The following is a 22,281-nucleotide window of genomic DNA, read 5'->3' as shown; positions in this document are numbered from 1 at the left end:
GGACACTGCTGATTGAAATTGAAAAGTTTAGGGGGTAAAAATTCAAAATTGAAAGTTGAGGGTCACCCCCAAACCTCAGGGGGGTAAACTGAAATTAATCCAAATTTCATTTACTAAAAAAAGAGTAGAATTTGATTATGAAAAGTAAAATCTACATAGAGAAGAAATTATTATAAGGAAAAAAATTATGAAAAGTAAAGTCTACATGAAGTAAGAAATGAAAAACAAAGGCAGAAAAAAAAATTTCAAGAAAAAAAAAATTTAATGCTCAAATAAACAAAAACATTAAGCCAAAAATAAAACAATAGACAACCATAATTGTGTAACTCTCATTGGTGATTACACATGCAAAATGGACTACAAGAAATGGTTTAGAATGCGAAGAGACAAATTTGAAATAAAAAAACGAATGTCAGACTTCAACAGGAAACAAAAATGCGCATGCGCATGCAGGAAGGCTAGTAATGAAGAAGATTACTAATTCAAAGTTGAAGATCTATATACATATACTCGCGGGAGTAGGACCATAGCATCGGGTATTTCTACAATGAATGCCTCATTTGGTAATGCTTGCTAGAATAAGATAAAGTTTGAGAGTAGGAAAAAATTAAAGATCCTAAAAGTGCAGGCGGTATCTACAGGTCTTTTATCGGGTCCAAAAATTGTGCTTCCATCACAATATCACATGGACCAATTGCTACAATTCGATCTTATGCTTGTTTATGGATTGTTCTCCCCTCACTAACAAAACTGTACACACTCATGATTCTCCACTCGGATTCTTTTTAATCAGCTACACGACCCCCAAAGCATTGACCAAGATCACATCGTGCTACAAAACATTTAAGAGATCCAACTAAGCCCGTGTTCTTACAACTTTAAAATGCATAGTGCAAAAAGAAGATCACAAAATCCCACTTCCTGCACTCTATAAGAAGATCAACTAGAAATGAGAGATTGAAGTGAGCTTTGAAGATAAAAGGCATGGATTTCTTAGGCAGGAAGATTAGTTTTTTATCACATTGCTCATCTTTGTATCTACTGCGGCACAAAGTGAAGCAGAAACTCAAGTTTGCTACAGCAAGAGCAGCCCTTGCTTTCTGAAGCAAGTATACTGCCCATCAGAATGTCCATCCTCTTCACCACAAAACCCGAAAGCTAAAGTTTGCTATCTCAATTGCAACTCCCCCATATGCAAAGCCGAGTGAGAAGTAAGAACATCATTATGCCTTCTAAATGTTTTTCGATAGTTGGATGCTGAGAGCTTGCATGAGGCCATCTCCAGCTGTGGGCTAAATTTTAGCCCCTGATAATCACTATTCATGCAAATAGCAAGAGCGATAATTTCTACCATCTCCAACCCTTAGGGCTCTAAGTTTAAATACCATGTTATTTCATTGTTTGTCCTCTCAACCATTGATTTTGTTGATCAGAATTTTAAACTACCAGCGTGATCTCCATGAAAAAGAAGCCTAAAGGCTAAACAAAGGGCTATGTTTAGCCCAGCCATTGGCCCTTTTAGACCCCCAAATCAATTTTTGTAATAGCATAGCCTTGGGTTGGAGATGGAAAATTATATTTTTTGGGCTATACCAACCCCTTAGCCCAAGGTTGGAGATGGCCTAACAATATTATATATTATTGGATGCATGATCAAACTTGGGATCCTATAACATTATATGTATTGTTATGCAAGGCTATGTACGAACTAAAACGTGGGATTTAATTCTCAAATTAGCCATTCAGTTTCTAATTAGTCTCTCTTTTCTTTTTCTTCACTCGAGTGCTGACAAGGGTTTTATTTATTTTTCTGTTGCTGGTGTGATCATTTAGATCGAAAACCAAATTGCAATGGCCCTGGGTCAGCATGCCTGGACCCTCGCTTCATTGGTGGTGATGGCATTGTTTTTTACTTCCATGGCAAGAAAAACGAGCATTTCAGCTTAGTTTCCGATCCCAACCTCCAAATCAATGATCGCTTCATTGGTCTCCGCCCTGAAGGCCGAAGCAGGGACTATACCTGGATTCAAGCCCTTGGACTCCTCTTCGATTCGAACAGCTTCACACTCGAGGCCACCCCATCAGCAACATGGGACGATGAGATTGACCACTTGAAGTTCTCTTACAATGGTGTGGACCGTGTGGAGCTAGCTAATCATCCCAGAATCCCATCTCTCTGTTTGGGAATATAAGGAAACTTCTATTAGAGTGGAGAGGGCTTCGAGCAAGAACAGTGTCTTAGTCACCCTCCCAGAAGTAGCTGAAATTTCAGTCAATGTGGTACCTGTGACAAAGGAAGATGATAAGATCCACAATTATCAGATACCATCAGATGACTGTTTTGCTCACCTGGAAGTACAGTTCAGATTCTACGGTCTGTCATCAAATGTTGAAGGAGTACTTGGAAGGACTTACCAGCCAGATTTCAAGAACCCGGCAAAGGCTGGAGTAGCCATGCCGGTAGTTGGAGGTGAATACAAGTACAAAACAACATCACTTGTCTCTGCGGATTGTTTTGCTTGTGTGTTCACTCAGGCCGGGATGTTGGATCAGACGGATTCAAGAGTGATGGATTACGGAAAGCTAGACTGCACCGGTAACACCTTCAGTGGGAATGGAATAGTTTACAGGAAGTAATGGATAACTGTCCTACGCTCAGGGAATAATTGAAGTTTTCAACTTCTAAGGTGAAAATTCAAAGTTGTCTGGTTAGAATTTATGTTCAGACAGTTTGGCTAAATGTATCCTTTTATGTTGAGTTAATAATTCTCCAAAGGAACCGGAGTATGCAATTGATGAAAGCAATTCAAGTTTCATGCTTTCTTTAATTTCTCGAAGGACTGCTCGAGAAAGAATGACAACATTATGCTAATTTAGATGCAACAATGAAGATATATGACATATAAAATTTAAATTGTCAGAGAAGAAAAGGTGGTTTGGGAGATCTGATCTATAACTTAAGTTTTGAGAATTGAGAAGACCACTACTTCATTAAACAAATAAGGACCAGGAGAATTATTAGTTCTTAATATGTTAGGAGAATCCAAATTAAAGACCTCCATTTCAACCAAGAAACTTTTTTAACTATCGCTTGGTTTGTAAACAGAGGAATCAACACATCTCAGGGCCCAGTAAAGCAAGTGAAAAGTGTTCTCAGTTCCTAATATGAACAGTATAACTTTCAATCCAAAGCTGCTCTGACATCATTCTAATAGTCTATTCCAAGATCTCAAGTCTTAGAACAAAGGTACTTTACTGATATACTTGAGAGAGATTGAATATGAATCGTTTGTAATTTTCTCCAGGAACAAGATTCTGACCAGTATGGAGAATTGAAGATGGATTAACAGAAAATCACTACCACAAACTCTGCTTATTTGATATACCTTACGAGCAACAAAATTATATGCGACTACAATGACATCATGTACTTTGGTAAAACATGGGAACCCTGAAACCATATGGATTTTAAATGAATACAACAGTAAAATCTTTTGGCACCTTAACTGCAATTTTTGATGGAGGACTAATTGGCATCCACCACAACTATAATACAAGGTTAATAGTGGACGAAAAATTGAGGTAACAAACTAGTGTAATAAACCAAGAAATAATCTTATCCTTCACTGAGCGCGCTCTAGGCCAGGATGACCAATATCTCTTTCACTGGGACATATTAGACCAAGACTGCAATAGGCTGAGCATCTGTCTTCTCATCTTCCACGAGGATTTACTAGCTGAGAGAACACAGCACTTGTGGCAGCATCTTGAGTGTCATCATCAGTGCCAGAGTGCCCTCCCTCAATCATACTCACACTGTTGTCAAATGGCTCTGGTGGTGTCAATTCGATGTCTTGTATGTGGTTTGTGCTGTTATCTTCTGGTTCCATGAGCGCAGACGAAGTCTCCTCAAGCTGAAGAGCATATTCAAGATTCCACAAGACATCTCCCATTGATGGCCTGTCAACACCATACTCGGCAAGGCACTTCTCAGCTGTCTCACCAAACTTCTTAAGAGAAGCTGAATTTACCTTCCCAGCCAGATTCGAGTCCATGATTTGGTCCAGCATGCCCTTCTTTTGCCAGGTCATTGCCCATTCTGCAATGTTCACTTGCTCTCTGGGAAGAACCGGGTTCAAAGCTGGTCTTGTGCAAAGAACTTCCATTAGAACTACTCCAAATGAATACACGTCTGATTTCTCAGTGAGCTGCTGCCTTCTAAAGTATTCAGGATCAAGGTAACCAAAACTACCCTTAACAGCCGTACTGACATGAGTCTGATCTATAGCTGGACCTGCTTTTGAGAGGCCAAAATCTGCAACTTTGGCTAAAAAGTTCTCATCCAAGAGAATGTTTGTTGTCTTGACATCTCGGTGAATTATGCTTTGAGCTGCACCGGTGTGGAGATAATGGAGTCCTCTTGCAGCCCCAATGCAAATTTCAAGGCGTAGCTTCCATGACAAGTTTGGCAAATCTGTTCCATACAAATGGCTCCGGAGCGGTCCATTAGCCATGTATTCATACACAAGAATCATCTCTGACCTTTCATCACAATAACCGATAAGAGACACAAGGTGGCGGTGACGAAGCTTCGATAACATTTCAATCTCAGTTCGGAATTCAGCAAGACCTTGTTCTGATCTGGGGTTTCCTCTTTTAACAGCTACTTTTGTCCCATCTTCTAGTGTTCCCTTGTAAACCCTGCCAAAACCGCCAACCCCGAGAAGTAGGCTCTCATCAAACTTGTTGGTTGCATCCAGGATTTCTTGGAACATGAATAAGCGGCCAAGATTGGAGGAAGCTAATGAGATGCAGCTAGCTGTTCCACTCTTTTGTGAAGTTGTTGACATTTTGGTCATTGTCTGAGAGTTTCCATACGAGGGCAGATGTGGCCATGGATGACCTTGGTTAGGAGTAGTCTTTGAATTGCGAGATGCCAAGTACCAATATAAGAGAGCAATAATTGCCACAAGAGCTACAGCTCCGACAACACACCCAATGATGATTACCATGTTATTACTCTTTGAGGGTGAACTGGGAAGGAGACTCTGGACAGACAAAGACCCATCCAAGCTCCCCAAGTCATTGCTGATCTTCAAAATCTCCAAGCCATTCAGAATTGCATTAGTGACATCAGCCATTGAATCTGGACCAACACTGACTGTCAAAGTATTTGAATCTGCTGAGGAGTTGGAAACAAAGTCTTTGTAATACGGCACACCCAAGTCACCAGTAATGGAGGACAGGTCGAGACTCGAGAGCACATTGTTGGAATTGATGAAAAGATTGAAAACTAGGTTATTCAGTGCCTTGCTGACAATATCACAGAAATGTACCCGAACAAGATACAAATAATTTGGGTCTGCCTGAAAGACCCAAGTTATGTTGAAGTTCCCATTTGGCACATTTGCATCTCCCATGGCTTCAGCAGTGGCATAGACCCAGTTTGGTGCTATCTCTGGTGTGACACCCACATGATACTTCACACTGGCAGGGTTGATTGATACATTCACTGCAGAGCTGTCGACATGAAGGTATTTCACATCATTCTCCCAAGTTCTTTCAAGGGTATCATTGTCAGCGGTGAGTAAAGGACCCCCCATGTTTAATCGGTACATTGTTTGAAGGGCAAGTGCAGAAAGGCCACTAAAAGGAGCAGATGGATTTACACCATATGCCTGATCAGGGATAAGTTCATCTGGGATTGAGACCACTTCAATTGCATTAACAAAAGCAACTGAACTGTTTGAAGGAATGATGGTGAGGGTCAAACTATCTGAAGTAACGTTGATTACATACTCCTTGAACAAGTAAGAACCATTATAGTTCTTGAAAGTGAAGTTGTTCAAGAGTACAAAGCTATCAGTGACCACAGTTATCGGAGCAGAAGCCAAGTTTTGGCCTGAGTTTGCTAATGGGTAGAAATAAAGGCGGACCCAATGCCGGCCTTCTTGCTGGATTTTGAACTTATAGGAAGATGTTTCCTTGAAAATTCGAGCAGATTGGTAAATAGGAGAAGGGGCATTGGAACTGGAGCTAGCAACTGAAGAATTTGCACTTTTCAGTACAAATGAAGATTGCAGTGTATCAGGAACAAAGGTTCGGCCTTGGAATGTGATATTTTTCGAAGAACCACAAGCAATCAAGTAGTTATCGAGAGGATTAAATGAACCAGAGGCTCCATGACTCATAAACACAACAATGGCCAAAACCAATGGTACCCAACTCAGTAGTTTCATCTTCACCGTTATTAAACCCAACCAATCGACCAAGATCTCAAATTTCAATCTCACAATACCCCCAATTCAACAAAATACAAGCTCTCACAATTCCAAATGCCCAAACTCCAAAACTTCAAACACGCCACTTCTAATGAACTCAATCCCAAAACCCAGTTCTCCTACATTCCAAGTGGGAAAATCCTAGCATTGCCAAAAGAAACATAAAAGCATTAACAATGCTCCAATGTAGAGCAAACTCAACTAATCTAAGTTCACCAACACAACACAAACAGGTAACCAGAAAAGATATGAACTAGCTTACCTGTATGAGAGAGCAAGACTGAAACTTTCTGCTACAGAGTGAACTGGGTCTGCACCAGAACGTGAATCCCACCAGAGAAACCCATCAAGCTTTGAGCTTTTTAGTGCGGTTAGAGGCGGCCACACTTTCCAGGCTGGTGATTAAGCTATCGAATACAGTGGCCTAAAAATGAAAAGGACCCCACAAAAAAAAAATGGAAATGGAACCTCAGACTCAGAGAGAGAGCAGCACCCCCATGAAACCGGCTGTTTTCAAAGATATTGTAGGTTGATTGTGATGCTCAGAATCTTTAGAAAGATTGGAAAATAATAGCAGAAAACGCCATGAAAGCTCTGTAACTGAGCCCCTAGTGTTTTTTTTTTTTCCTTTTCTTTTTTTCTATTTTCGGTCCGAAGCTATTTATTTGTTTCTAAAATATGGAAGAGATACCATGACCATTTTGTAGGTATTAGAACTTCAGAACAGAATGGTCGCTGTGTTGGCTGGGCCTGGGACCATTACTGGGACCCGCCATTACGCGGCTTTTTGGCAGGCAGGGAGGAGGAAAGTTCTGGGACTGCTTGGTGCCGCTGTTCTTCTGATCAACAGCTTTTCTTCATAGCCCATGAATACAAGAGCTTCTTTCTCTTTCTTTTTTTCTTTTTTGGCCAGTAAAGTGAATCCGTTTAGGTATATGTTCCTGTATTATCTTGTATTAGAGATGTTGAGATCTGAGGCGGACTATGAAAATGGGCCGGAAAAAGCAAAATGAAAAAATTTCGAGATCTCAGAGGTCTGTAGTAACGGTCGGTTATCTGGATATTTTCTCAGGTCCTATCTTGAAATAAGAAACACGAAACTTAAATGCTCAACACCACAACTTATGCATTATCGTTTCAAAACACGATTCACTCATCCACTAACTTTTCTTTAGAAAACAAAAGCACTATTAACGTTTGGATTTAAATCGCCACTTAAAAGAGGTTAGCACACCTCGTAAAATTTCATGATAATGTTAAAAGAATATTTGGATGTTCACCTTTGTATACAAAATAAATGTGTAAGGAAAAAGATGATCTTTAGATGTTAAAAGTTGCTGTGTGTTAGTTGTCATAATTAATATTGTGAAGTGATGAGCTCAAATCTCACTAGCATCACAAGATAGATTAGATGAACATAAAAAAAAAAAAATCATCTCTCGTTATCAATGCCTAGCACATGGCGAAGCTTTGGATAACAATTTTGCAAAAAAAATCTATCATGCTCATTGCATGCCCTACTCAGGAAGTCAGGGTATTTCATCATTGGATTTAGTGAAAATAAAACCTAATTATAAAATAATTGAAGTATGAGATACATTCATAATATGATAATATAGTGAAAACTCTCTTATTTATGAGAGAATGTGATGTAAGCGACCTCCAACATTTTCTTTTTTCAAACTTAGATATAAATTTGGGCAAGAGATTGAAATCTTTTAAGGTATATTTCAAATGATGTGGTATGTATCTTTGTGACACTTGAATATGGCCCAGCTAATTGACCTCTTTCCCATCAATCACTCATCTATTGCGGTGGTTAGCGTTTGAACCGTTAAGCTATTACCCCTTAACTCCAAGTTGTCAAATTGGAAAATATAGTACAATTAGAGACACAAACCGCGTTTCTTCGATTTTTTGTTATTCTAATTGTATCCCCTATACAACTGTTATCACATGCATAATGGCCCTCACCACTCAATATTGAGTTATCATTTTGTCATATCTTGACTAACCAAATTGTACGATCCTCCTAAATTTGGAACAATATTTTACGAGTGACAATAATTGATTTTTTTTTTCCGTTGAAATAAATTCACTTGATTACTTACAATTAAATCTTTACACGATTAAAAAGAATACAATATCTCAAACAAATTTAACACAAGATACATTAATTCGGAAAAGTCAAATGAGCAAAGGAGGCACAAGTTTTAACCGATACAATTCTACATGGATTAGATGAAGATGATGCAACTCTAGACATATTGTGGACTACGTTGTAAATATGTGGGGCGTAATCCGATAACCCAAATTCGAAACTACACTTAGTGCAAATGTTTCTAACCTAAATACAAGAAGTATCAATGAGGATCACTAAAATGATAACTAGTTGATGACTTTCTAATCAACAGTTTATGAGACCCACTTTACGATTACATTATAGCATATTAACCTTTAGATGTTTATGTATGCATGAGTAGATCACTTCTGAAAATTTTCTTCTAAATTGCTAATCGTCAAGGTACCGAACTAGATCAAATCGATGGACGAACCAAATCTGTCAAATATGAACCGTTTATGTTCATAACTAATAAATCACACAACTATGAATGTCTTAACAATTTTCAATTTAGTTGAAAATTGCATAAATGATCCACACAGAAATATCTAAACATTTGATTTGAGAAAATGTGATCGAAAATTGAGTCTAATACAAAAGTCTTCAACTAGTCCTCATTTTAGTGGTCCTCATAAAAAGGGCTCCCTCAATAATAATACATAGAAATGTTGGGGTCTTAAAAACCTAGTTCTCTCTGAAAACTAGGGTAGAGGTCGGCGGCTAGGGTTTCGTCGATTTGAGGATATTAACGTCGAGGACGACGGTTCTCGTAGATTGGAGGTGTGATGGCAGAGGCTATGGCGGCTCGACTGGCGGCGGCACTTGCGCTGACAGATGATGCGGTGGTGGAGTTTGGGGAAGCTGGAGTAGCGGCCGTTGCTGTGTCTGGCTTTTATCTAGTGGGTCGTATGTTGGCACCTAGGGCAGAGGATGATGCTGGTTTTCCCAAGGCGATGGCGGCGTTTGGGGCCTGCGTGATCGTCTCTCGATCACGAAGGTTGAGGGGGACCGGTTTCAGTTCCGTTTTGCGGTAAAGGAGGAAGGTCAGAGGGTTCTACGTGGTGGCCTATGGCATTTCAAGAACCGGATGCTCTTGCTGGAGGAGTATGACAGCTTTGGGGCGCCGGAGTTGGTTCCATTGAACTCGTTGGAGGCATGGGTCACGGTGCGACGTCTACCTCCATGCTTGCGGACTAAAGAGTTGCTGATGCTGATTGGATCTTCGATGGGACGGTTTCTGCGAGCAGAGAAGTTTGCACTACAACGGGGTTCTCCTAAACAACGCTTCTGGGTCCTCTTGGACGTTCGCCGGCGTCTTTGGGGGCAGCAGATTTTTGGCTTTACAGAGACGGTAAGGGCGGAGGTGGATCTGTTCTATGAGAAGGTCAAAGGGTGGTGCAAAGAGTGTGGACTCTTCGACCATGGTGATCGGGTGTGTGATCAATTTTTGCTTAAGAAAAGCGGGAGTGTGATGACAGGAACTACAGGGCTGGTATTAGGGGGTCAGGTGACTCCGGCGGTGGCTAGGAAAGAGCAATCTAAGGTGATCCTGTCAAAGACCCCTAGGTGCAGCGCTGGTGTTACGGTGACACCTACATCTACACCAATTATGTTAGGGCAGATGGCAACAGATGGAGGGCCAAATCTCATGGATATTGTTGGCCAGTCCATGGAGATGCTGAAGGGGATACCAAGCTGGAATGCTCCATGTCCCATTCAATCTGGATCCCCACTGACTATACCGGTGGCTCCCAAAGCCATAGTAGCAGCACAAGTAAGTGGTGTGAAGCGCTCAGCTTTTTATGTGCAAGCTCGTCCAGGTAAGAAGGCTAAACTGCGTTCTGATTCTTCTGCGTTAATGTGCTTAAATGTGGAGGAGGGTTTTGGCTTACCTAATGATAATGGGAAAGTGAAACTCTCACCTTTGAAGACTAAGAGGGGTAGGCCTAAAGGGTCCAAGAATCAGTTAGGACCAAAGGTTCGTAGTAAGAGAGTGGTTCGGAAGATTACTATTGCTGAGACTGCTAAAGGACAGGTGGGCAATGACTTGTCTGTGATGGGCGAAGAAACTCTATCGGGGGAGAAAGTGGATTCTGAGGAGGTATATGTGAGTCCTCTCCTGATGGGGATGACTTCGGGTACAGCTCAAGAATGAGTTTTGTCGCCAAAAATATTCGGGACATCTTGGCCTTTTGATTCTCTAGGATGTTCTAGGATAGATTTTGGCAGGGCTTCATGATCTTTAAAAAGGTTGAATTACTTAGGTAGTAACTCTTTTGACAGTCCCACAGGAATGGGTCATTATGTGTAATTTCGCTGATCAACGCAATGAGTTGACAATTCTCTAAAAAAAAAAATAATAATACATAGAAATACAAGTAGAAAAATTATGCATCCATTATACTATTTAAGAGGATATGATATTTGTAGTTGTATCAGTTATCATATTTATTTTCTCAAACTAGTTCGCATTTTTTTGCATATCTCTAATTGAGATCGACACCGCATCGTCGCGGGGATAACTCATCACTTACATGAAGAACAACAGCTACTAAATAACCAAGTAACCAAGATAACAATATAATGCAATCTGAGCTTGATTTGGTAAATCGACTTATATACAATTCATAACGTCATATGGTAGGGGTGGTAGCAAAACGACATTTATATTTGTTTGTTTGCTTGCTCTTCTTGTTTTGATATTCTGTTCTCTTTTTGCTAAAGCCTACAAGTCATAACCATAGTCGCATTCCAGCACATGGCCACCATTTCCGACGTTCCTATCACCTTTTATTCGTAACAGAAACTTTTGCATATTCTAATTGTTTATTAGTACTTGGATAGGTGATTGCAATCACCTCTTATTTCCTTTAGACCAAAAGACACATGCCAGGGACAAGAACATTGTCGTGGTAACATTTTGAGACAGATCTTCTGTGTAATCTTCTCTGGAATGTGAAAGTCAGAAGTTTTCTCCGAGTGGTAGAAAAGGTAGTGGGTAAATTTGATGTATTGAATTACATTCAATTATGTGAGGCAGTGAGGGCTAACATACATGAATTTTAACTCCATCAACGTCATACGCAAATTATAACATATTTCCGGAATATAATATACGTGGTGATTCAAAGTGATATAATTCTTTAAAAGTCTTAATATATAATATTTTAAATTTAATAATAGTGAATGACGGAACATGAAAATTAAGCCTCGTTTAATTCATGAAATTGAGACTTTAGAAGAAGAAAAAAATTCTATATATTCCTGTATTTGATAAACACAAGGATTGAAACAAGTTTCCTGAATGAAGAGAAAAAGTGAGAGAAAATGGATTCATACTATACCCCTAAAAAATTCAATTCCCCCACAATGACGGATTTTTGAATATGGAGGTTTGCATTAAAATTTTATTCATACTATCTTTGAGTCAGTTATCTAACCAAACAAAGAGACCAAGCTCACAAACAATGAATCTAGCAATCATGCGAGCTTGTTACAGTCATACGAATTAATCGAAGACATTTCGACTCCATAAACAAACTCGAGCCTCATACTATATGTTTTTTTCTTTGCAATAATCTCTCATTTTTCTTATTAAAAAAAAAAGACATTCTTATATGTAATATTACTAATATATAATGTTTATATACACTATACGTTTATACACGGCGGTGGTGATGAAGATGGAACCCACACAGAGCGACAGTGAGACACCGTCATTCACTGGCCGTGAATGGAGGCGAGCGCCTTGTATGTCGACTTTCGTTCCTTCCTAAATTGAAATTGAAATGACAGAGACATGAAACCAACGACCGAATGAGTAGTCAACTCAAACCAACCATTGCTCCGTACAGACATGATCATGATTCATGTTTACAAGGCTGAATTCGTCAATGTCGTCTTCTTTCTTTTCTTTATTTTCCAGAACCGAATTCATTTTTGATTGCATTATCGTGCATGCAACTCATAGACTACAGAATATAACTCACTGTCATGCAATCAAACGTGGCTGTCGTCACCACCTGTCCATCGTTAAATTGCCTATCACTTTCTTTGTTAGTTGGTTGTTTTTGTTTTTTTTTTCCCACCAATCATTCCAATGATTCCAATCCAAGGAGATCGAATTGAAAGCATCGAGGGCATTGGGGGGAAGTCGATTTTCCCACAATCTCAAATCTCACACTAGCTTCTCCGAATTGTATGACCAAGGTATCCCAGAGCATTCATAGTGAAATTTTCCACTCCTGGAAGTTCAATTATGCATTAATATGATTGAACTAAATAAATTGGAGATTTTTGTTGATGTGTTGGATATGTTTTGAGTCTCCAATGAATACCACAGCTACCATTGGCACAAGTGATAACTAGTTGAGAGCTCATTTGACAACAATGTACGTGGGTGAGATTGATTTATATTCTTAGCTTGCCAATTTGTGGGCTAATAATCATAATACGTTCTTTCTCAAAAAAAAAAATTCATAATACATTCCTAACTTGTAATGTCACCAGTGACGACGATTAATATTCCGTTTTATAGCTCTAGTTCTTCATGAGAGAAGAACTAGAGAGAAGAAATATATAAAAAAAAAAGGGCTAATTACTGTTTAGTACCCTGTTGTTTTAGTCCAACATCAATTCAGTCCATCGATTTTCAATTTCATCAAAAACACCCCTGCAATATCATTTTCTCGTCCAATAGGTCCCTCCGTCGGGATTCCGTCAATTTCAGCCGTTAATTGCTGACATGGCAGTCCAACTCAGCAAAAATGGGACCCACATGAAAGTCAAATACAGAAAATGACCCTGGCCAATCAGATATGGAAAAATCCAAAATAAACCTCAAATTTTGAGGTTTGGGAGATTCAAACCCACACCACCATGCATGCATAGCAAAGCCCCAACCACCATGCCACTTGCACAACATTGATATATGTCAAACAACATAATATATATATATATCTGTATACCCAACAAAATCTGGGAAAATCCGAAATAAAACCCAAATTTTGGAGTTAGGGAGATTCAAACCCAGACCACTATGCATGCAAAGCAAAGCCCCAACCACCATGTCACTTGCACAACATTGATAAATGTCGAACAACATAATATATATATATATATCTGTATATGTCAACAAAATCTGGGATTTATTTTATATATTATGTCAATATATATATATATATAAAATATTATATTATGTCAATATATATATATACTATATTATATTATATATAGTAAAAAGATTTGGTAATCCTGATATGAATTTTTCAGCAAAAAGATTTGGTAATCCTGATATGAATTTTTCTTTCCATACAGGTTGGTTTGAGTCAGTTCTTCAATTTTGGATGGTTCTTCATTTGTAGATTTACTCTTGAGTTCTGTAATTTCTGTTTTTAAAAGAATTATATCTTTCTTGACTTGGTTTATTTCTTGTTGTAAATCTGAAATTGTGACTTCAGATTTTTGTCTTTTATCGAATCTTTGAAAAATATCTTTTATGTTATAAAGGTCATTTGACTGATTATCTTTTCCTATATCTTCTTTAATTAAATCTTTGAAGATAGTAAGAAATTGAGCTTGAAGTTCTGTGTCTTCCATTTTTGCAGCTATTTCTAAAAACTCATTTTTTGTTTTTCGGGAAATCATTTGAATTTTTAATTTGTTTTTGCAGTTACAAATTTTTATACCTTCTTTTGAGATTTTACATTCTGTTTCTTCTTCATCAGAACTTGAAGTTTCTGAGAAGTCAATTTCGTCTATTTGCAAAGGTTCTTCTGAATCAGAGTCGTCATAGTCTGAGCTATCTGATTCTGAATCAAGCATGATTTTGAGAAGTTTGTTTTTTGTCTCCTCATCAAGATTTAAAGCGTTGATTTTTTGCTTGACTCGGCAGTCTTTTTTGTAATGTCCTGCTTTGCCACACTTGTAGCAAATAGGAAGTTTTGGGTTTTGACCTGAGTCTTTCTTGACAAATTTTCTTTTGTATTTTTTATAAGGTTTTGAGCTTGTATAGGGTTTAGATGTGACTTTTCTTTCTGGGTTTGATTTGCGTTTTTTATAATATTTTGAATATTTTTTATGATGCTTTGGCTTTTTCCTAGAAGGGGATTTGAGAGATTGGTATCCAAATTGTTCACAAAAAGATCCTAGTTCTTTCTTTGTTGTGATTTGATTCTTTTTCATTTGGGCTTTTAACCTAATATCATTACAGAGTTCTAAACCTGTGGTGTTAATCGTACTAATTAACTGTCCATAGGTTAAATCTCCATAAGGAATTTCATTGCCATAAGTTTGTTTTAACTTTTGTCTAATTTTTTCAGCAAAAAGATTTGGTAATCCTGATATGAATTTTTCTTTCCATACAGGTTGGTTTGAGTCAGTTCTAAGCATGACTTTTGAGAGGAAAACATCTTTGTACCAACGAAAATCTTGAAGCTTTTTACATCTTAGATTTGTAAGGGTTTCGGCCATTCTATCTTTGATTGCTTTGTGATCACCTATAAAGTGAGTCATGATGGAGTAACAAAGCGTTGCTACTACATCGGTTACAAGCAGATTTTGCTGGTCAACAATCATTGCACCAGTTGTTTGTTCTATTTTGACATTGCTTAAAATTTGATTACGCTGATCAGATGTGAGATAATTATCCCACCATCCTTTCAATTGGCCAGTAAATCCTGCTACGAGGATGTTACCGATTTCTCTATCTGTTTTTGTATTTTTGTAAACATTGCTAACCATTAACATTTCATTGATGTGTTGGATGATTCTGTATTCACTCATGCCATCTATGTTCCACTCGTACAAAGTACCAGCAGAATATCCAGCATGTTTTTCAAGTTTTGCTTCTTCAAATTGTAAATCTATTGGAGTCGGTCTTGGATAATAATTTCTTGAAGGGGGAAATTTTAGTTTTTCTATTTTGAAGTTTTCTTCAATTTGGCTGACGTCAGAGTCACTATCTGAATCTTCTCTAAGGTCAGAAAGGGTATTGATTCTCAATGAGTTTGGAGGATTTGAACTAGTGGGTTCACTTAAATTTAATCTTTTTAAATGTTGTTCAATTTCTTCTAGTAGTTGACTATCATTTTTTAGAGAAAGGTTTTCATCTGGTTGAAAGGGTTTGAGTATAGACTTATTGATTTCTTTATTTTTTCCTTTTGGGTCTGGTCTAGGTTCAGACCTAACCAATGTTTCTATACGGTCCAATTGGGTTCCTACCGTATCTAAATACTGGTTTGTAAAATTGTTTTGTTCCATGAGTTTTTGAATATCATCTTTTGTTGCTTCTTTTTGTCTATCTAGCGCATTTTGCATTTTGTACGGAGAAGCAATAATTGTTTCTTTTCTTATTGGAATTTTTATTTCTTCCATTGGTGGTCTCTTAGCTTCTAGGGTTTTCCTATCTGCTAGAGTCCAAGTTTTTGTGACTTTATTTGTTACATTAATTTTCTTGTTAGAATTATGTTCAGTTTTGGACAAGTCAAAGTACCAATCAAAGAAATAAATATTTAATTTTTGTTTGTTCATAAAAGCATAGTATTCTTCTTGAATTTGGTCTCTTTCTTGTTTGTCAAAGATTGCAAAGAAGGCTTTACGTTTGGAACTATTTTGGTCAGAATAAAAGTCTTTCCTTAGGTACTCTTTGTCAATTTCAAAGGGTTTTAATATTGTAAAAATTTGAGGATCTCTAATTTCTTCTGCAGCCATTGAGGATTGAGTTGGAGAAGCTTGTCTAGTTTCTTGCTCTTCTACGGTATAGAAGGGTCTTGGTATTGTAGAGGATTCATCTAAATTTCTTAAATTAAGGTTTCTAAGATTTCTTTCATTTTCATGTGAGATTGGGGTTGATCAGGTAGATCTATTTGAGCTTGAAAATTGTCTGCAGAGCAAATTGTTCCCTGAACTACTTGATGCAAAGCGTATATTTACACTTCCATCAGAATTTTGGGAAATATAATCTACTTGATGGCTTTCTATGGGTTTTGGAGGAACTGCTTCATCAAGTTTCCACTCAGATGGTAGCTCGATGTCAGTCCACTTTATCATTTTGGGTATGACAATATTTGACTTTCTCATATCTGTTTCTAATAAAAGAGTTTGACCTTTGGGATCTGTAGATTTTGCTTTTGCACTTAACAGAGTGTTCATTACTCTGTAGTGAATTCGGTAAATGACAGCTAAGGGTTGTTCACCTGGAGACATGTCATAACCATGTGTTTTGACATTTAGGGTTAAAGCTTTTAAAAGTCCTGGATCATTAAGTGACACAGGAAAGTTTGGAAAACATTCAAAGTGAATAGGACCATTGCATAAACTTGATTCAACTAGTCCTAAAATTGAGTCTTCAAAGTTTCTGTGCCTACAATCACGTAGAGCAACAAAAACAGAGGCTTTGAGACCATTTCTGGTCAAGGGTTGAATTCCTACTTGTACTGCACCTATATGCAAATACTTGTAGTCTTTCTTTTTGTGTTATGCTAAAGCTTTTTGAGTAAACATTTGAATAATTTGATGGTCAGAACCAACTTCAATAGTTTGTTCTTATGTCTTAATTGAGTATAAAGTTTTGAAGTCAAAGGTGCCTATTTTGTATATTTCACTGTAGCTTTTCTTGGGTAATTTCCAGTTTCCTACAATTTCAGTTAAGCTATGAGAAGACCACTCCTCACAGTTTAGCATAGTATCTGAAATACTACTCGATTCAGAAGTCATCGGGATTTAAGAGATTTTAGAGGGAGATGGACTTAATTCTTAGGCTGAGGTCTCTGAAACCAAAACCATTCTAGTTATTGATCCAGAAATTTATGATACTGAACCGTATCAAATTCTTAGAAAAACAACTTATCCTCATTATTTTGTTACCAATGACCCAAATAAAAGCCAAAGGTTTTATGAATTTATCTTGGTTGATACCAATTCAATCACAATCACCCACAACCAAGACAAAGCCAGTGGCCAAATCTCTCATTCCAAAATTCAAATTCGCCAAATTTTAACATTCGATGATTGGAATCAACACCCAATGACTCCCAAACGGTTTTCTCAAGATTTTATTCCTCAACACTATACTTACTGGGATTATATTGATGCCTGGTCAAATGTTTTTTATCTTCAAAATAAAAACAGGCAGCATTCCTGGTTTGTTTTCTTTTGCAAAAACTTTCGCCCAAAATTTCCTTCATGGTTCAAATCATGGTGGCAGTACTTCGGTGCAACCGAAATTATTTTGCCTCCACCAATGAAAAGCTTATTCAAATTCTTTCAAGAAAATTGTGAACTTTCTATCATCAAACCCTTTGATGCAATTTTTACTTTTTATGCCTTTCAAAATATTGTTTGGATCATCTCGTGGGATATAATTGTATCTCCACCAAATCAAGACAGTTCAATGACACTGGTCAGAAGATTCAAACAGAAGTGGTGGGATGGCTTCACAGTTGACAAGTTCTCTGAAGAGTCCCTCCTCCAATGGTTCAAAACCCATCCTCAATATTGGAAGCAAGGATCAATAGTCCAAAGTCAAGAGCAAAGCCAATTCTTGTTACAAAAATCCAAGATTCAAAGTCAGCTAGCAGGCATCTCTTCCTCTCACGAGTATGCCTTAAAGCTCAAAGAAGTATTATCTCAAATATCACAAAGTGACAATGGAGATGATGACAATGACATCACGGATGAGGTTTAATCTCATTTCGCAAATCATGATCCAGACGCATATATATTTTATATATATATATATATTGACATAATATATAAAATAAATCCCAGATTTTGTTGACATATACAGATATATATATTATGTTGTTCGACATATATCAATGTCGTGCAAGTGGCATGGTGGTTGGGGCTTTGCTTTGCATGCATAGTGGTCTGGGTTTAAATCTCCCTAACTCCAAAATTTGGGGTTTATTTCGGATTTTCCCAGATTTTGTTTGGTATACAGATATATATATATATTATGTTGTTTGACATATATCAATGTTGTGCAAGTGGCATGGTGGTTGGGGCTTTGCTATGCATGCATGGTGGTGTGGGTTCGAATCTCCCCAACCTCAAAATTTTATTTTGGATTTTTCCATATCTGGTTGGCCAGGGTCATTTTCAGTATTTGACTTTCATGTGGGTCCCATTTTTGCTGAGTTTGACTGCCACGTCAGCAATTAACGGCTGAAATTGACGGAATTCCGACGGAGGGACCTATTGGATGAGAAAATGATATTGCAGGAGTGTTTTTGATGAAATTGAAAGTCGAGGGACTGAATTGATGTTGGACTAAAACCACAGGGTACTAAACAGTAATTAGCCCAAAAAAAAAAATAAGCTAGTCTTTTGTCATGAGACCCCTTGTTGGAATTTTAGTTGATATTTCAAAATACACAACTATATGGTGGAAGATATTTGCCTTATTTTCTAAATGCGTCAATTTAAATTTCAGAGTTGTGACTTTCCGTTTTGTTTTTAGAGCATTTATTGGGGATTATAAATTAAGAATTGACTCATATTAATATATATTTATCATGATCATAACCTGTCTAGTAATTATTTCATACATGGGGGTTATAACGGTTACCGATTTTGTAACTGAACTCTTTATGATTTGTATAATTATACTAGCTAGCAACTCCTTTATAAACCAAAACACCACTTATTCCATTGCGACACATATTCTTTATCTTTCGTCATCTCTTTCAAAATAACTCACTCTCTCTCTCTATTGAATTATTTTTTGTCGTAAAGTTTTGAGAGTTTTACTATTTTACGTTTTGCCAAAGGAAAGAATCAAGCAGTTTTAGGATCCAAGTTTGTGAGTGTACGCTTACAAGGATTAACGGTTGTTGTACCCTAGATGGTAGGGCGCCACAAACCTGCTACATTGAAACATTGTCTCCGAGGGGCGAAATTTACTCTTAAGGGCAGTGTTTACACGCCTCAACCTTAAACTCTTTTCGAGTAATGTGTCATTCGGAAGCCTATAAATCTATGAGATAAGTTCTATAATCCTTGTTATTTAATTTATTATGACTATAATATTATGATTATTATTTGTTATTAATGTATATTGTATTTGTGTGATTTTGTAGGAGAATCAAAATATGGTGACAGAAGTAGCATCTATCAACTAAATTTCCAACACCCCTTTAGGTACAAACTAATCCGTCATTGTGGTCAAGAAGAAATATTTGGCTTGTTAGTTGTCTCTATGCTCTTATGGCTATATGGAAAGCTTGCAATAAGCTTAGATTTGAGGACAAGCACCCTTCCCTCATTTGAATTTTTAGATCTCTCAAGGCTTGGCTTCGCTTTGCTACTCCTTACATGCCAGGTTATTCGAATGGTTTGGTTGACACTCAGTTGTTGGTTGGGTTGGGTATTCAGCTTGTTCCCAAAAATCAAGTAGCGCCTCGGTTAGTTCTCTAGCACCTTCCAATTTTTCCTTGGATTAAGTTGAGTACTGATGGGCTAGCAAAGGGTAATCCAAGACCTGCAGCTTATGGTGGTGTGTTTCGTGACACCCATGGTCATTACATTGGTGATTACTGTCAAGGTTTGGGACACAAATCTGCCTTCTACTCAGAGCTTATAGGTGTGATAATTGGGATTGAATATGCCTTCCAGTATGGTTGGCGATACCTCTAGCTTGAATGTGATTCGACTAGTGTAATTGCATGCATCAAATCCTCATTTTTTGTGAATTGCATGGCTTACTTGCTTAGCATGTATTAGAGTAATGACTTTTCATTGTTCCCATTTTCTTCGGGAAGGAAATACGGTGGCTGATAGAATGGCAAACATAGGCTTACTTTCTCCATCCCTGGTATGGCATGCTTCTCCTCTGCCTAATATATCTCCTTATCTTCATATGGATGATTTGGGATTCGCTTACCTTCGTCATGTTTAACTCCCTTTCTTGCATGGGTTGATGTTGGGCTTGTTTTAACATTGGCTGCTATATTTTCTACATTTCTTATAATGCAAACATTGGTCACTATTACTTGGACATGATGTTACAGGGATTATTTGGTTTAATTACGAAGCTGGGTGCTGATGGCTTCTCTTGGCAGATATGACAACTTTTGTTTTTTCTTTCATTGTTTTGCTTTGCAAGTTGTTTAATTATCTGGAAGTTGGAAAAATTTGAGGTTCTGCTTCAATTTTTTCACTTCCTTTTGTCTTTCTTTCTAGATTTTGGGGTAAGGTTTATGTCCCCACCCCTCCACCCCCCTTCTTTAGATTGTATTTTCTTTTTATGTTATTAATAAAATAAAAATAGGAGGACGGGCGGTGGAATCCCAAAGTGCGGCAAACCCCTCTCATTCGGTATAAAGGGTGAGACTTGTTCCCTTCATCGTTTGCCTCCGAAGAGCTAATATCGCCTAATCCCTTATTCAATAAAAAAAAAAAAAAAAACCCTTTTATTTTTTTATTTACGATATTCACCGGAGCCTCAAATGGTGAAGCTCTACCGATATATTCACCCTAGAATCCTAGGTGGTCGATCGATCAATGTGGAGGGAAGACAATGATGCTAGCTACCTAACTTCATCAAGGATTATAGGCTTGTATATATCGAAATGAGCGAAATATAACTTCATAGCCTCGAGCCTTCTTATGATCCATGTGGCCTTTGTTGGGTTGTGGTTGTTCCTGAAGAGAATATAATTTATTCACATTATTGTGATCGTCTTTGTATTTCTCTTTAGTTGGACTTCTTTAACGGATCAGGCTAATTTCATGTGTAAAAGTATTCAGATTGAACTCTATCTCGGGACTTGTACTCCTCTTGAGAACACTGTTGTTTACTTATTTAGTTATTTGTATACTTAAAGCAGGATGGCTCCCCTAAGTTATTGAAGGTTAATTGTTTCATGAAGCAACGTACAGACTCTAAGTTCTAATTTCTTTCAGTCTCAAGGCTTTTTTTTTTTTTTTTTTAATATGTGCTTTAGTAGAGAATATGTTTCATAAAGCAACATACAGACTCCAAGTTCTAATTTCTTTCAGTCTCGAGGCTTTTTTTTTTTTTTTTAAATCTGTGCTTTAGTAGAGAATATGTGGAACTACTTAGGTGATAACTCTTTTCTTCCATGTGTTTAAGAGATTAGTCATAATATATAAGTTCCGTCCAATATAGTAAATCGATAATTTTCAGAATATATAGTTTTTAGGATAAACTTATCGATCTAGGTTCTAAAAGATAAAAGTTACTGGAAGGTCTGAATTCATAGATTGAAGGACATAGGTGATAGGTACCCTCATCTTCTATTAGGTTTCAGAGTACGTAGTTGGAGCTCAACCACTCTTCTTAACCTAGTGATTATGGCGTGAGTTTTCATGACACTGATGGCAATCTATAGTATGCTAGCTATTGAGTACACTATCCTTGTCTATCAATTTCTGGCATAGATGACCTACCATTGTAAATGCTAAGGGACTCGTAAGGATGATAGAAAAGTTGACCATGGATGTTGACCGTGAACCAGAAATCAGTCACAAATTCCAGACGGAAGTAAAAGTAAACCTGCTTATGGGGCCATTTGTTGGGTCTCTAACAGCCGTCACCCTCCACCATAAGATTCTAAACGTTTTGATAGATCGAGACTAGTGGGCTTTGTAAACTCAAAACCGTTGCCTTAAAGTAAATCAACACACAAAAACATAGATACAATCTTGTGAATGTAAGGCACTCAAATACATATGAAGTGTTCTTGAAGAGTCAACAAACCTGAAGAGGCCATTGAACTATATCTCTCTATGGGACGAATTACTGAATGTCTGGTGAGCGGTGAGAGTGCAGGGACCAGGTTTTTATATCATCTCACTTAGGGTTAGGCTTCCCCCCATAAAGAAAGCTAATCAATACAGACCATATATTGTGAA

At 37.6% G+C, this 22,281-nt stretch overlaps 1 protein-coding gene and 1 pseudogene across 1 annotated transcript; one reads left to right on the top strand and one right to left on the bottom strand.

The window, feature by feature from the left end:
• The first annotated feature begins 547 nt into the window (after nt 1-547).
• Nucleotides 548-2,662, top strand: LOC112203580 (annotated as a pseudogene).
• A 696-nt stretch (nt 2,663-3,358) lies between these two features.
• LOC112165369 (receptor-like protein kinase THESEUS 1) lies at nt 3,359-7,097 on the bottom strand. Its single transcript, XM_024301858.2, has 2 exons — nt 6,544-7,097; nt 3,359-6,422 (listed from the first exon to the last, which is right to left on the bottom strand). Exon 2 carries the CDS (start codon nt 6,237-6,239, stop codon nt 3,714-3,716), a length of 2,526 nt encoding a protein of 841 aa, XP_024157626.1. The 5' UTR covers nt 6,240-6,422; nt 6,544-7,097; the 3' UTR covers nt 3,359-3,713.
• Nucleotides 7,098-22,281: the final 15,184 nt, after the last annotated feature.

The sequence above is a fragment of the Rosa chinensis genome, chromosome 5, assembly GCF_002994745.2.
Source record: "Rosa chinensis cultivar Old Blush chromosome 5, RchiOBHm-V2, whole genome shotgun sequence".
In the NCBI taxonomy this organism is placed as follows: domain Eukaryota; kingdom Viridiplantae; phylum Streptophyta; class Magnoliopsida; order Rosales; family Rosaceae; genus Rosa; species Rosa chinensis.
Note: the sequence above shows the minus strand (reverse complement) of the source record. Positions and strands in the feature narration are given on the sequence as shown.